Consider the following 13,227-nt stretch of genomic DNA (forward strand, 5'->3'; position numbering starts at 1 on the left):
GAAGGTTTGGATTTAAAATCTTTAGCGGGGGTTTTAGAAGGGTTACGAAACCAACTAACTCGTACGTCAGAGAAAAATAGGGTCCTTAAAGATGAGGTCAAAAGATCCCAACAAGTGACTCAACAAATTAAACACAAAATGGAGGAATTTCTGGCGGGTACTACTCCTTTACCGGGGTTGGATCCTACTCGTAAATCTGCTGCTGAAGTGGCAACCCAAGTGATACACTCGGTGGCTCCAATTATTCCCTTAGCTAACCCTGAGAGATTTAGTGGGGACCCCCATAAGGCCCAAATATTTCTTACCCAGTGTTCCTTACATTTTTTATGCAGAACGGTAGTGTTTAAAGAGGATCAAGCAAAGGTTGCGTTAATGCTGTCCTACTTGAGCGGTGACTCCGCTGCCTGGTCCATGCCATTAATCTCCAGAAATGACCCTGCTTTGTACAATTTTGAACTCTTCAAAAAAGAATTTTTGAGAATTTTCGATAGGCGCACCGCCAACCAAGCTACTGACAACGAGTTGTTGGATCTAAAGCAAGGGAATCGCGATTTAGTAGCATACAACGCCCAGTTTAACAAACTAATCATGGAGACTGACTGGCCCGAGGGCAAGCGCTCTGCCATTTTCTATCGTGGTCTGAAGGACGAATTAAAAGATGCCCTAGCTCAGATACCGAAGAGACCGCAAGAAAATTCGGAACTAATAGATCTAGTTTTACAGATAGATCATCGACTTTATGAGAGACGTTCTGAGAAGAAAAAAGATTTCAGGACCTGGATTCCCCGTCTTGATCGCATCAAGTCTGAAGGCAAGACAGACGTTACTACTGGAGAAGAACCTATGCAGATAGGCTCTATCAGAGGTCCCCTGACGAAAGACAAAAAGGAGAAACGACGTTCTAACAATCTGTGTTTGTATTGTGGGGCCTTGGGTCACTTTGTGAAAGAGTGTCCAAAAAAGCTCAAAGTCAGTTTGGGGTTAAAAGACAAATCCCATCAGTAGAGGGAGTTGCCCTGATGGGATGTATGGAACAGCCAACTCCTAATCATCAACAACTGGTTAACACTTTGCAATCAGCGGCGCCCAACTTAACACTCACGTTTACAGTCAAATTTGGATCACGAGAAATTAATGGGGTGTCAGTAATGATAGATTCCGGCGCTACGGGGAACTTTTGCGATTTGAGATATGCTCAAGAAATTGGAGTCAAGGCCATCAAGAAAAAACATTTCGATTTGGTGAAGGCGGTGGATGGTACTAACTTGACCTCCGGCCCAATCACCGAAGAGACTGAAACGTTGGAATTGGAGGGGTTGCAGGGTCACCGCGAATTTATAAAATGTAATCTTATAGATGCCCCGCAATTTCAGTTAATTTTGGGACTGCCATAGCTGACTGAACACAACCCCACTATTGATTGGGAGAGAAGAACCGTGGAAATGAACTCTGAGCATTGTTTGAAGAACTATTTTGCGGGTACAAAACTCAAGTCCGAAGAATCTCCAGCCCGAGAGTTAGCCCAGCTCACTAAAAGCATTTGTGTTCTGGAAACACAGAATATTCCCCTGGAATACCAAGACTTGGCCAGTGTTTTTGACAAACGTAATGCTGAAAGACTCCCTCCTCACCGGGAATATGATTGTAAGATCGAGCTGGAACCAGGGTCAGTATTGCCATGCAGTCGAATTTACGCGTTGACCGAAGCAGAAAACGTTCACCTCAAGGAGTATTTGGATGAGTACTTGAAAATTGGGTTTATCCGGCCATCTCAATCACCAGTGTCGTCGCCTTTGTTTTTTCGACCTAAGAAAGATGGCACCCTGCGTACCTGCATCGACTACAGAGCCTTGAACCAAGTGACAGTCAAGAATCGGTACCCCTTGCCCCTCATTTCGCAGCTCCTGGATCAGGTCAAAGGGGCCAAAATTTATACTAAGCTTGACTTACGTGGGGCCTATCACTTGGTTCGAGTTGCTGAGGGAGATGAGTGGAAAACTGCGTTCAGGACTAAATACGGCCTTTTTGAATATCAGGTCATGCAATATGGTTTAAGCCAAAGAATCCTACAAAAAACAAGCAGATAAGAAAAGAAGAGTGCGAGCTAGTTTAAAGGTGGGGGATCAGGTGTGGTTCTCCACCAAACATCTAAGACTTAAAGGGAATAGGAAATTCCAACCTAGGTTTATCAGTCCCTTCAAGGTTTTAAAGATTATAAACCCAGTGGTGGTGAAATTGCAACTTCCCAAGTCATTAAAGGTTCATCCAGCTTTTCATATCTCCCTCCTAAAGAAAAATCCTGTGAATGCAAGGCTTTATAACACTCCTATGCCAGTAAATGCAGAGTCAGGAGATGAGTTTGAGGTCAGCAAGATACTAGATTCCAAAATTTCCAGAAACAGGTTATTTTATTTGGTGGATTGGAAGGGTTTTGGTCCTGAGGAAAGATCATGGGAACCCTCCTCTAATGTGCATGCACCAAGATTAATAAAAAACTTTCATAAGGCTTACCCTAAGAAACCCAAATTGGGGGACCCTTTTTGGAGGGAGGTACTGTCACGATTGCAGTGGCTACAACATACAAATGTTAGCACAAGAGTTAAGGTACAACCCCATTTCAAAGAGAAGGCTATATACCCGCGATGGAGAAGGAGACACATAGTATCTTTCATAATTCTAAAACAGTGCTTGTCCGTGTTGAGGAAATCCAGGGCGTTAAATGGCGGAACAGAATGGCCACAGCAGAGGTCAGGTTGCCGTTCTAGCGTCTCAGGGCACGAGAGCAGCAGAGCTAACGAGGTGCGCGTTCCACAGGTGAACTGCGCACTTCATCTGTAACCGTTCCTGAGTGAAGAGTTGTTCTTTCTTCACGATTGGAACTCAAAGCTGTTCAAGATGTAGAAGATTCAGAACGTTTTCAAGATAGAATTACGCATGCGCAACGTGGGATTCACATTGTCCGAAGGTAAAAAATCGTTTTCGAGTGAAGTAACTCGGAAGAAGTTTGTCGTCGTTCAACGGTAGGAAATACCTGAAAATTGAACTGTGAAGAGCTATAACTAGTTTGTTACGCAGGAAGCATAATTTGTCTCTACAGACTATTTGTTCTCAGTTTAGTTTACTCATAGCTAGGGTCTATTTCATTTTGTGCGACATCAAATTCATAGCACCGAAGTTCCAGTTGAAGCTAGTCAAGGCCTACTTTATAACAGCACCAGGTAATGAGTGGAACCAAATGGGGCTGAGGGTGCAACTCTAGAGTTACAGACTATTGACTGTTATTGTGTTTGTTGCAGGATCTGTTATAAGAACATACTTACCATAAGAGAGAAGCTATAGGCTAGGTCCTATGGGGTAAGAAACACTAGCAATAGCATGACAGATTTTAGGTATGATGTGAACAAGGTTGTTTGTTATATTATGCCTTTCTTCTAGGTACACACTACAGTATTCCCAAAGACCACAGCCGAAGAAGCCGCGACGCTTCAGAACAGAGGCTGTCTCTCTTTCTCTTCCACTTCCCCTTTCCCCCCTGCTTTAGACATCACTTTGATTTTATTTTCGAGTGGTGGTTGAGGCGGAGGGTCATTGGGTCCATCGTCGGCTCCTGTGGATATTCCTTGGCACCTTGACAGTTAGTTAGGATGCATGCACTAGGTCAGTGTAGGTGCATGCGCCAGAGGAGAGTAAGTGTATAGGCTAGGCCAGTGTAGAAGCATATGCTAGGTCAGTGTAGGTGCATGCATAAGGTCAGTGTAGATGCATGCGATAGGTCAGTGTAGTTGCATGTGCTAGGTCAGTGTAGGTGCATGAACTATATCAGTGTAGGTGAAATGAACTATGTCTGTGTAGGTGCTTGCGCTAGGTCAGTGTTGATGCATGCGCTAGGTCAGTGTAGATGCATGCGCCAGGTCAGTGTAGATGCATGCGCTAGGTCAGTGTAAGTGCATGTGCTAGGTCAGTGTTGATGCATGCGCTAGGTCAGTGTAGATACATGTGCTAGGTCAGTGTAGGCGCATGCGCTGGGTCAGTGTTGATGCATGCGCTAGGTTGTTGTGAATGTATCTAGGACCCTAATTCTATATTCCCGATTTATGCCCTTATGTGGTTATAACAAATAATATCCTTATAAAGGCATAAGAATCATATCCATATTTAGTCATAGCCATTGCAGTCCAAATACGGCAAGGCTACTCCCATAGACTCCTAGAAAGTACAACGCGTTCTTTAAACAAACCAAGCCTCAAGCAGCCCAGGAATTCCCCCTGCTTTTGTTTTGATTTGCACAAGAACTCCTGGAGTCCAGAAAGAACTGTAAGTTTTTAGTGACGTCTTATGTCCAACCTTACGTCAAACTCGGCACCTTTCAGGTATAAATATACCAACACTTGCCTTAAGCAAACACACGGTGGTTTGGAGCAGAGCGGCTATCTACTTGCCCGGCGCCCAGCTGATGCGAGTGCTGAAGGAAGCCGACCCTCCCATTTGACGCACTGAGAGAGACGCTGTCTTTTCTCCTGCCGAGAAATTCCAGCTCCAGTGTTTCCAGTCACCCTTGCGGGTTGCTGGGAGATCAAGTCCTGAGAGAGAGAAACAAGACTTCCTTCATTCTATGACCAAGGTACGGAGCTGATTAAAACCTTAGAGAATTCTTGATTCAGATTCTTGGCAAAAACCAACTTAACTTAAACTGCAACTTACTTACTTCTTCCCACGTATTAGGCTTAGGTCATGTACACCGGGGTAGGCATATCTTAGAAGCACCAGTTGAGTACGTTTAGTCAATGATTTTATGTATGTATATATTTTATCCGTTTTAAAGTATCATATGGCTCAGAAACCATATCAATGCTTTTACAGTATTATTTTATAATACTACTTTTACTGTACGCACTTTACTTTACAACAAGTATTGCAATTGTGGCAATTCATTTCTCTTGCATGAGAAAGAAGACTGCTCAATAAATAACAACTTTTATTGAAAACTTCTGTGTCTCTATTTCTCTGCACTCCGGGTGAAATTAAGCATGCACGATTGACTGAGTGAAATAGCTGTCTATTGTTTTCACACGACTCTGGAGATATACTCCTTATTCTGGGGGGAGCAAAGTTGTCATGTTTATGCGGTTGTCAGAAACTAATCCCTTCTTGTCTAATCAGGAAAGTTAACTCCTTCCTGAACATTCAAGAAAGTTTCTAGTGACCTCTGAGCTAGCTGGCAAACCTAATTAAGTCTAACATATTCAGTAGAGACCTAGATGACCTCAGTCCTACGTCTAAACTACTGTTTATGTTATTCCAATGCGCAGAGCCTATTGGGAATATAGGAACTACACTACATGGCACCCAACGTTTGGTAAGGCGATAATCTAACGCAAGATACTAGAGTAACTCAGTCGTGCTTTTCACACAGACCCCTTTTCCCGTAAAAAGTCCAAAAGACGTCTGGAGTGGGTAAAAGGTTAATATCCGCGGGAACTTAGTAGGAAGAGATTCCTATGTATTAATTTTTGGTTTAGTCAACGTTGAAGGATACAGTGTTCCAAAATATTGTGCACCTAATCTTTGTTTCCTTGAAACTTGATCTGCAATAAAAACACTTTCTGTCAGTAAAATGCCGGAAGGTGAAGAGGATAAAGAAAGAGATGCTTTAGCAGCTCAACTGTTGTTAGATGACACAACTCTCCAACAGAATGACCCAAATGCTGTAATCATTCCGGTCAATGTAAGAAAAACTAAAACTCTTAAACTTATAGAAAATGGACTATCATCAAGAGGTGGTACAGTCATATTTGTGGTAGAGGCCCATGAATATCGGCAGACAGAGGTCTTCTATTCATGGATACATTTTCCTGAAGCAAATCCGATAACACAAGATTTCCACTATTACAAAATAGAGGAACCTCCGGATGAATACGCTCCTTTCGAAGACGTTGAAATCCCACTAACATACCAAGAGCACCTGCTCTGGTTTAATGGCGCCCTAAAACATCAAAATCACATCACCAGGCTAGGTCCACTAGGTAGACCAGGAGCCACATGGCTGGTTCTAGCCAGCTACACACCACATCCAGACATTGAACAAATGTCAGACCGGGAACTTTTAGCTCAGCTAAAACAACTAATTAAAATACATAGACAATTTGTCCAATATGTCATGCGGACTTCAACTGTCCAACCTGCAATAAAAATTCCACAGACCACCCCTCACCAGGGGAACACAAATAAAATCACACCACAGAATATACAATCAGCCATTGGCAAAATATCCGCAAAACGGGAACAAATTCCATTCTGGTTAGCTCAAAAAATCACTCAAATAGAGGCAGTATTTCCTGATACTACACCTCATGAAAAACATAGAATTCTGACTATCTGTCTAACAATGGGGATCGCACCACATGTGGAGGACTATGACACTTGGGGCACAGTCTTTGCTTCGATTTACACAAAAACACATGGTGTTCCGTCTATGGCGGTTATACCAGACGTACTAAGACAGATTCAAAATGAATACGGTCCAGAACCTGCTTTAACTCTAGGTATGAAATTACTGAAAGACTTTAAGCAAGTCTCGGCTATATTACTAGCCAACATAAAGGGAGAAGTAGCATCTGTGGCGATCCGCCAGAAATTGAAAGAAACAGATATAGCAGAACAACCTTTTGAACTTGCCAGAATCATAGAAAAATCCTATGAAGAACTAGGTAGAGATAGTTTGGGTGGGAAACCACTAAAACCCCAACTAACTGAAAATCCTGAAAAAATGTTTATTAAAAATAATCTCAACACTCCAAAAAAGAGTTGGGAGGGTAATAAACAATCCACTCCCAGAGAAAAACGGTTTCAGTCCAGAGGAAGGTCTCCTCAACGGAGAGATAGATCTCCAGAACGAGGAGGCAAGTCTCCCCAAAGGGAGCCCTCTGAAAAAAGATACAACCTTAGAAATAGGGATAATTTGAGAAAACCTGATAGATATCAAGATATTGATACACGTTCCTCTCGATCTTTTCAGAATTCCTCACGGAAATCGGAAAGAAGAGGACGGTCAGAACACAAAGAAGAGCACGTCAAGTCCAAAGACAAGGAACCTGCTCATCAAAGTAAAAAATTACAATTTCCAAAGAAGAAGGTAGCTAGTATTAAAATAAAACATGCCGAGGATTCTGAGGACACAACTGAAAAACGGAGAATGGGCTTAGACAATGCTAGACAGCGCAGCAGAAGTAACCATAGCTTGCAAGATCCTGATGAATCTTCTGGAGACAGTGGACACGAATGAATACATTCAAGTGAAAACTGCAGACACCAGAGTTAGCAAACCCCATATATTATATGAAATAACATTATGTATAGAGGGGGACAAAACTAGGAAAGTAAGGGGTCTCTTTTGGGATAACCTTTCGAAAGGCTATGAGATCCTGTTAGCTGAGAGAGACTGGCCACCAGAGTTTGTCAGGGAGTGCCCACATGGCGAAGAAATGATCATGCCTGCCTTCTCAAATCAAAATCTAATTCATAAAAAATACACATTTGCTAGAAAATGGGCAGTAGCCCAAGCCCCTGCATTATATAAAAATCATGTAGGATGGGATGAGGATTCTCCTCACCATAAAATCCAGTTAAAAAATCAACCTACTGCACAAAGGCAGTACCCAGTTAAGCAAGAAGCTAAAAAGCAAGTCAGAGCGATCTTAGATCAACTTGAATATCAGGGGGTGATTGAAACATGCACCTCACAAATGAACAATCCTTTGTTTCCTGTCTCCAAGCCAGACGATTCATATCGTCTAGTTTTGGACTACAGACACTTAAACTCCTGCTGCAAAACATTTGCAGTACAAAACTCACAAAGTGCAGCACTAATGAATAACATCGTACGCAAAAAATATAAAACGACATTAGACATTTCAATGGTTTCTTTTGTCAAAACATTGCACCTGAAAGTAGGTATTTGACCGCTTTCTCCTGTATGGGGGCGCAGTAACAATTCTGTCGACTCCCACAGGGATTCAAGAACAGCCCAGGATTATTCTCAGCCGAGGTAACAGAGTTACTACAAATGTATGATAATGAGGCATTATCTTATGCCGATGACATCTATCTTACAGATGATGACCTGGAGACTCACTTAAAAAGAGTGAACACCATAATACTTGGGTTCGCAGCTGAAGGGTACAAATTCAACTTTAAAAAGTCACGAATTGCCCATCTAACTGTCCTGTTTTTAGGATATGAATTATCAAGTGAAGGCAAAAGCCTAGCAGACAACTTCTTAGAGAAGTGTGCAGTACTCCAAGCACCAAAATCGCTGAAGAATTTACAATCAATACTAGGTTTCCTGAATTTCGGCAGAACATACATTCTAAATTATGCAGACTGCTCAATAAATAACAACTTTTATTGAAAACGTCCGTCTCTCTATTTCTCTGCACTCCTGGTGAAATTAAGCATGCACGATTGACTGAGTGAAATAGCTGTCTATTGTTTTCACACGACTCTGGAGATATACTCCTTATTCTGGGGGGAGCAAAGTTGTCATGTTTATGCGGTTGTCAGAAACTAATCCCTTATTGTCTAATCAGGAAAGTTAACTCCTTCCTGAACATTCGAGAAAGTTTCTAGTGACCTCTGAGCTAGCTGGCAAACCTAATTAAGTCTAACATATTCAGTAGACTTCAGTAGAGACCTAGATGACCTCAGTCCTACGTCTAAACTACCGTTTATGTTATTCCAATGCGCAGAGCCTATTGGGAATATAGGAACTACACTGCAAGGTCAGTGTAGATGCATGCGCTAGCTCAGTGTAGATGCATGCGCTAGGTCAGTGTAGATGCATGCGCTAGGTCAGTGTAGATGCATGTGCTAGGTCAGTGTAGGTACATGTACTAGGTCAGTGTAGGTGCATGCACTAGGTCACTGTAGGAGCATGCACTAGGTCAGTGTAGGTGCATGCGCTAGGTCAGTGTAGGTGCATGCGCTAGGTCAGTGTAGGTGCATGCATAAGGTCAGTGTAGATGCATGCGATAGGTCAGTGTAGTTGCATGTGCTAGGTCTGTGTAGGTGCATGAACTAGATCAGTGTAGGTGAAATGAACTATGTCTGTGTAGGTGCATGCGCTAGGTCAGTGTAGATGCATGCGCTAGATCAGTGTAGATGCATGCGCTAGGTCAGTGTAGGTGCATGCGCTAAGTCAGTGTAGGTGCATGCCCTAGCTCAGTGTAGGTGCATGCGCTAGGTCAGTGTAGGTGCATCCACTGGTCAGTGTAGGTGCATGCACTAGGTCACTGTAGGTGCATGAGCTAGATCAATGTAGGTTCATGCGCTAGGTCAGTGTGAATGCATGTGCTAGGTCAGTGTCCATCCATATGCTGGGTCAATGTCCGTCCATGTGCTAGGTCAGTATAGTTGCATGTGCTAGGTCAATGTCCATCCATGCACTAGGACAGTGTCGGTGCATGCCCTAGTTCAGTGATTTGCATATCGCCATTGTCTAACCAAGGGTGGTGTGGAGTGCAAAAAAATGATGGATTTGGGCCCAGATCTTTTGACTGGGGGAGTGTGTGACATTGATCCACATTCAGTCCATCACTTGTTGTTTTTGCAATTGACGCCCTAAGTGCGCTGGGGATGCCCAGACGTGGGTCCCAGGCACTCCACACCACTTGGAGTCAAGCTAGCCGGGCTGAAGAGAGGTGTTACCTCGAAACCGGTCCGGTCCTCGGATGCTTGATTCCGTTCTGGGAAGGACATGGCTTTTGTAGTTCGGACTGGACTGTTCCCATGGGGCAACAGGGTCAGAGCTGATTTGCATATCGCCATTGTCTAACCCAGGGTGGTGTGGAGTGCAAAAAAACGATGGATTTGGGCCCAGATCTTTTGACTGGGGGAGTGTGTGACATTGATCCACATTCAGTCCCTCACTTGTTGTTTTTGCAATTGCCGCCCTAAGTGCGCTGGGGATGCCCAGACGTGGGTCCCAGGCACTCCACACCACTTGGAGTCAAGCTAGCCGGGCTGAAGAGAGGTGTTACCTCGAAACCGGTCCGGTCCTCGGATGCTTGATTCCGTTCTGGGAAGGACATGGCTTTTGTAGTTCGGACTGGACTGTTCCCATGGGGCAACAGGGTCAGAGCTGATTTGCATATCGCCATTGTCTAACCCAGGGTGGTGTGGAGTGCAAAAAAACGATGGATTTGGGCCCAGATCTTTTGACTGGGGGAGTGTGTGACATTGATCCACATTCAGTCCATCACTTGTTGTTTTTGCAGTTGCCGCCCTAAGTGCGCTGGGGATGCCCAGACGTGGGTCCCAGGCACTCCACACCACTTGGAGTCAAGCTAGCCGGGCTGAAGAGAGGTGTTACCTCGAAACCGGTCCGGTCCTCGGATGCTTGATTCCGTTCTGGGAAGGACATGGCTTTTGTAGTTCGGACTGGACTGTTCCCATGGGGCAACAGGGTCAGAGCTGATTTGCATATCGCCATTGTCTAACCCAGGGTGGTGTGGAGTGCAAAAAAACGATGGATTTGGGCCCAGATCTTTTGACTGGGGGAGTGTGTGACATTGATCCACATTCAGTCCATCACTTGTTGTTTTTGCAATTGCCGCCCTAAGTGCGCTGGGGATGCCCAGACGTGGGTCCCAGGCACTCCACACCACTTGGAGTCAAGCTAGCCGGGCTGAAGAGAGGTGTTACCTCGAAACCGGTCCGGTCCTCGGATACTTGATTCCGTTCTGGGAAGGACATGGCTTTTGTAGTTCGGACTGGACTGTTCCCATGGGGCAACAGGGTCAGAGCTGATTTGCATATCGCCATTGTCTAACCCAGGGTGGTGTGGAGTGCAAAAAAACGATGGATTTGGGCCCAGATCTTTTGACTGGGGGAGTGTGTGACATTGATCCACATTCAGTCCATCACTTGTTGTTTTTGCAATTGCCGCCCTAAGTGCGCTGGGGATGCCCAGACGTGGGTCCCAGGCACTCCACACCACTTGGAGTCAAGCTAGCCGGGCTGAAGAGAGGTGTTACCTCGAAACCGGTCCGGTCCTCGGATGCTTGATTCCGTTCTGGGAAGGACATGGCTTTTGTAGTTCGGACTGGACTGTTCCCATGGGGCAACAGGGTCAGAGCTGATTTGCATATCGCCATTGTCTAACCCAGGGTGGTGTGGAGTGCAAAAAAACGATGGATTTGGGCCCAGATCTTTTGACTGGGGGAGTGTGTGACATTGATCCACATTCAGTCCATCACTTGTTGTTTTTGCAATTGCCGCCCTAAGTGCGCTGGGGATGCCCAGACGTGGGTCCCAGGCACTCCACACCACTTGGAGTCAAGCTAGCCGGGCTGAAGAGAGGTGTTACCTCGAAACCGGTCCGGTCCTCGGATGCTTGATTCCGTTCTGGGAAGGACATGGCTTTTGTAGTTCGGACTGGACTGTTCCCATGGGGCAACAGGGTCAGAGCTGATTTGCATATCGCCATTGTCTAACCCAGGGTGGTGTGGAGTGCAAAAAACCGATGGATTTGGGCCCAGATCTTTTGACTGGGGAGTGTGTGACATTGATCCACATTCAGTCCATCACTTGTTGTTTTTGCAATTGCCGCCCTAAGTGCGCTGGGGATGCCCAGACGTGGGTCCCAGGCACTCCACACCACTTGGAGTCAAGCTAGCCGGGCTGAAGAGAGGTGTTACCTCGAAACCGGTCCGGTCCTCGGATGCTTGATTCCGTTCTGGGAAGGACATGGCTTTTGTAGTTCGGACTGGACTGTTCCCATGGGGCAACAGGGTCAGAGCTGATTTGCATATCGCCATTGTCTAACCCAGGGTGGTGTGGAGTGCAAAAAAACGATGGATTTGGGCCCAGATCTTTTGACTGGGGGAGTGTGTGACATTGATCCACATTCAGTCCATCACTTGTTGTTTTTGCTAGTTCAGTGTAGAAGCATGCACTAGGGCAGTGTAGATGCATGCACCAGGTTAGGGTAGATGCATGCACTAGGTCAGTGTAGATGCATGCACTAGGGCAGTGTAGATGCATGCACCAGGTTAGTGTCAATACATGTGCTAGGTCAGTGTCCGTCCATTCACTAGGTCAGTGTCCTTCCATGCACTATGTCAATGTAGATGCATTCGCTAAGTCGATGTAGATGCATGCGCTAGGTCAGTGTAGGTACATGCGCTTGGTCGGTGAAGATGCATGTGTTAGGTCAGTGTCGATGAATGCGCTAGGTTATTGTCGATGAATGCACTATGGCAGTGTTTGGTCCCTGTTGGTGGTAGAACTCTAGAACATAGAATGTGTTATGCAATAAATACCAAATTCTGAGGCAATTCCCATTCAATAGTGAAAATTTCAGAATACTGCAGTAACTGAGTTGCCCGCAGTTGTCTATCCTAGCAGGATCATTTATGTGAAGTGTGAAATTACTGCATCTGATTTTTTGATAAACTCAGCATGAATGTCCAAGGGAGAAGAATGATTTAAACCCTGGAAATACTGCAGCACGTATACAGAATGGAGAGAAGTCATATCTAGAAAAGTCTGCAAAAGACAAAGTTTACAGACACAAATCAAGTAACTGTACCCTACCATGCACATTACCATTAAATACCATACCATACCAAATCATACATACTATACCATATTATACCATGATCCCACCCCATAGCACCCACACCATCCCATCCCATCATAATATTCCGTACCACCATAACATACCATACCATAAAGTTCCATACCACAATATCCAATCGCATCCCATCCCTTCCTATCCCATACATACCACCATAACCTTCCATACCATACCATACCGCAACACACCACACCATACCATGCCATTTTCATGAATAATAAAATACAGAGCTAATCATCACAATGATATTTACCTTTATAACTCTTCACCATCCCTGGGCACGGATTCTTCACATTATTACACCTGTAATAACACACACATCATCTTTGTATTAAAGAGCAAGAACAGCTACAGGAACAAAGGATGAACATCACATAAGACCCGTATATGAAATAAGATTCAGTATTAAGAGCAGCGCCTGCGGACTAGAGCTCAGAGTGAGTTACTGTTCATACACAACAGTCGAAGCTCTAACGATATCCAAACGTACCTTTAATATCTTATGACAGGATGTGGGTGTTCTAAGGCGGATAGCTCAGTGAGACCACCGTGCTTCATGTGATGTTATGGAGTTCCTCAGTGTGGGTCTTCTA

General features: G+C 44.6%; 1 protein-coding gene across 2 annotated transcripts in view; it reads right to left on the minus strand.

Annotated features, from left to right (window-relative positions):
* LOC144754217 (E3 ubiquitin-protein ligase TRIM7-like) overlaps positions 1-13,227 on the minus strand; it is a 376,582-nt gene that overhangs the window by 236,347 nt on the left and 127,008 nt on the right. For both annotated transcript variants that reach the window (XM_078641804.1, XM_078641803.1), the window contains exon 5: positions 12,888-12,937. In XM_078641804.1, the coding sequence (XP_078497930.1) occupies positions 12,888-12,937 (50 nt within the window). The remainder of the gene's footprint in view (positions 1-12,887; positions 12,938-13,227) is intronic.

Source organism: Lissotriton helveticus, chromosome 5_1 (genome assembly GCF_964261635.1).
Source record: "Lissotriton helveticus chromosome 5_1, aLisHel1.1, whole genome shotgun sequence".
Taxonomy (NCBI): domain Eukaryota; kingdom Metazoa; phylum Chordata; class Amphibia; order Caudata; family Salamandridae; genus Lissotriton; species Lissotriton helveticus.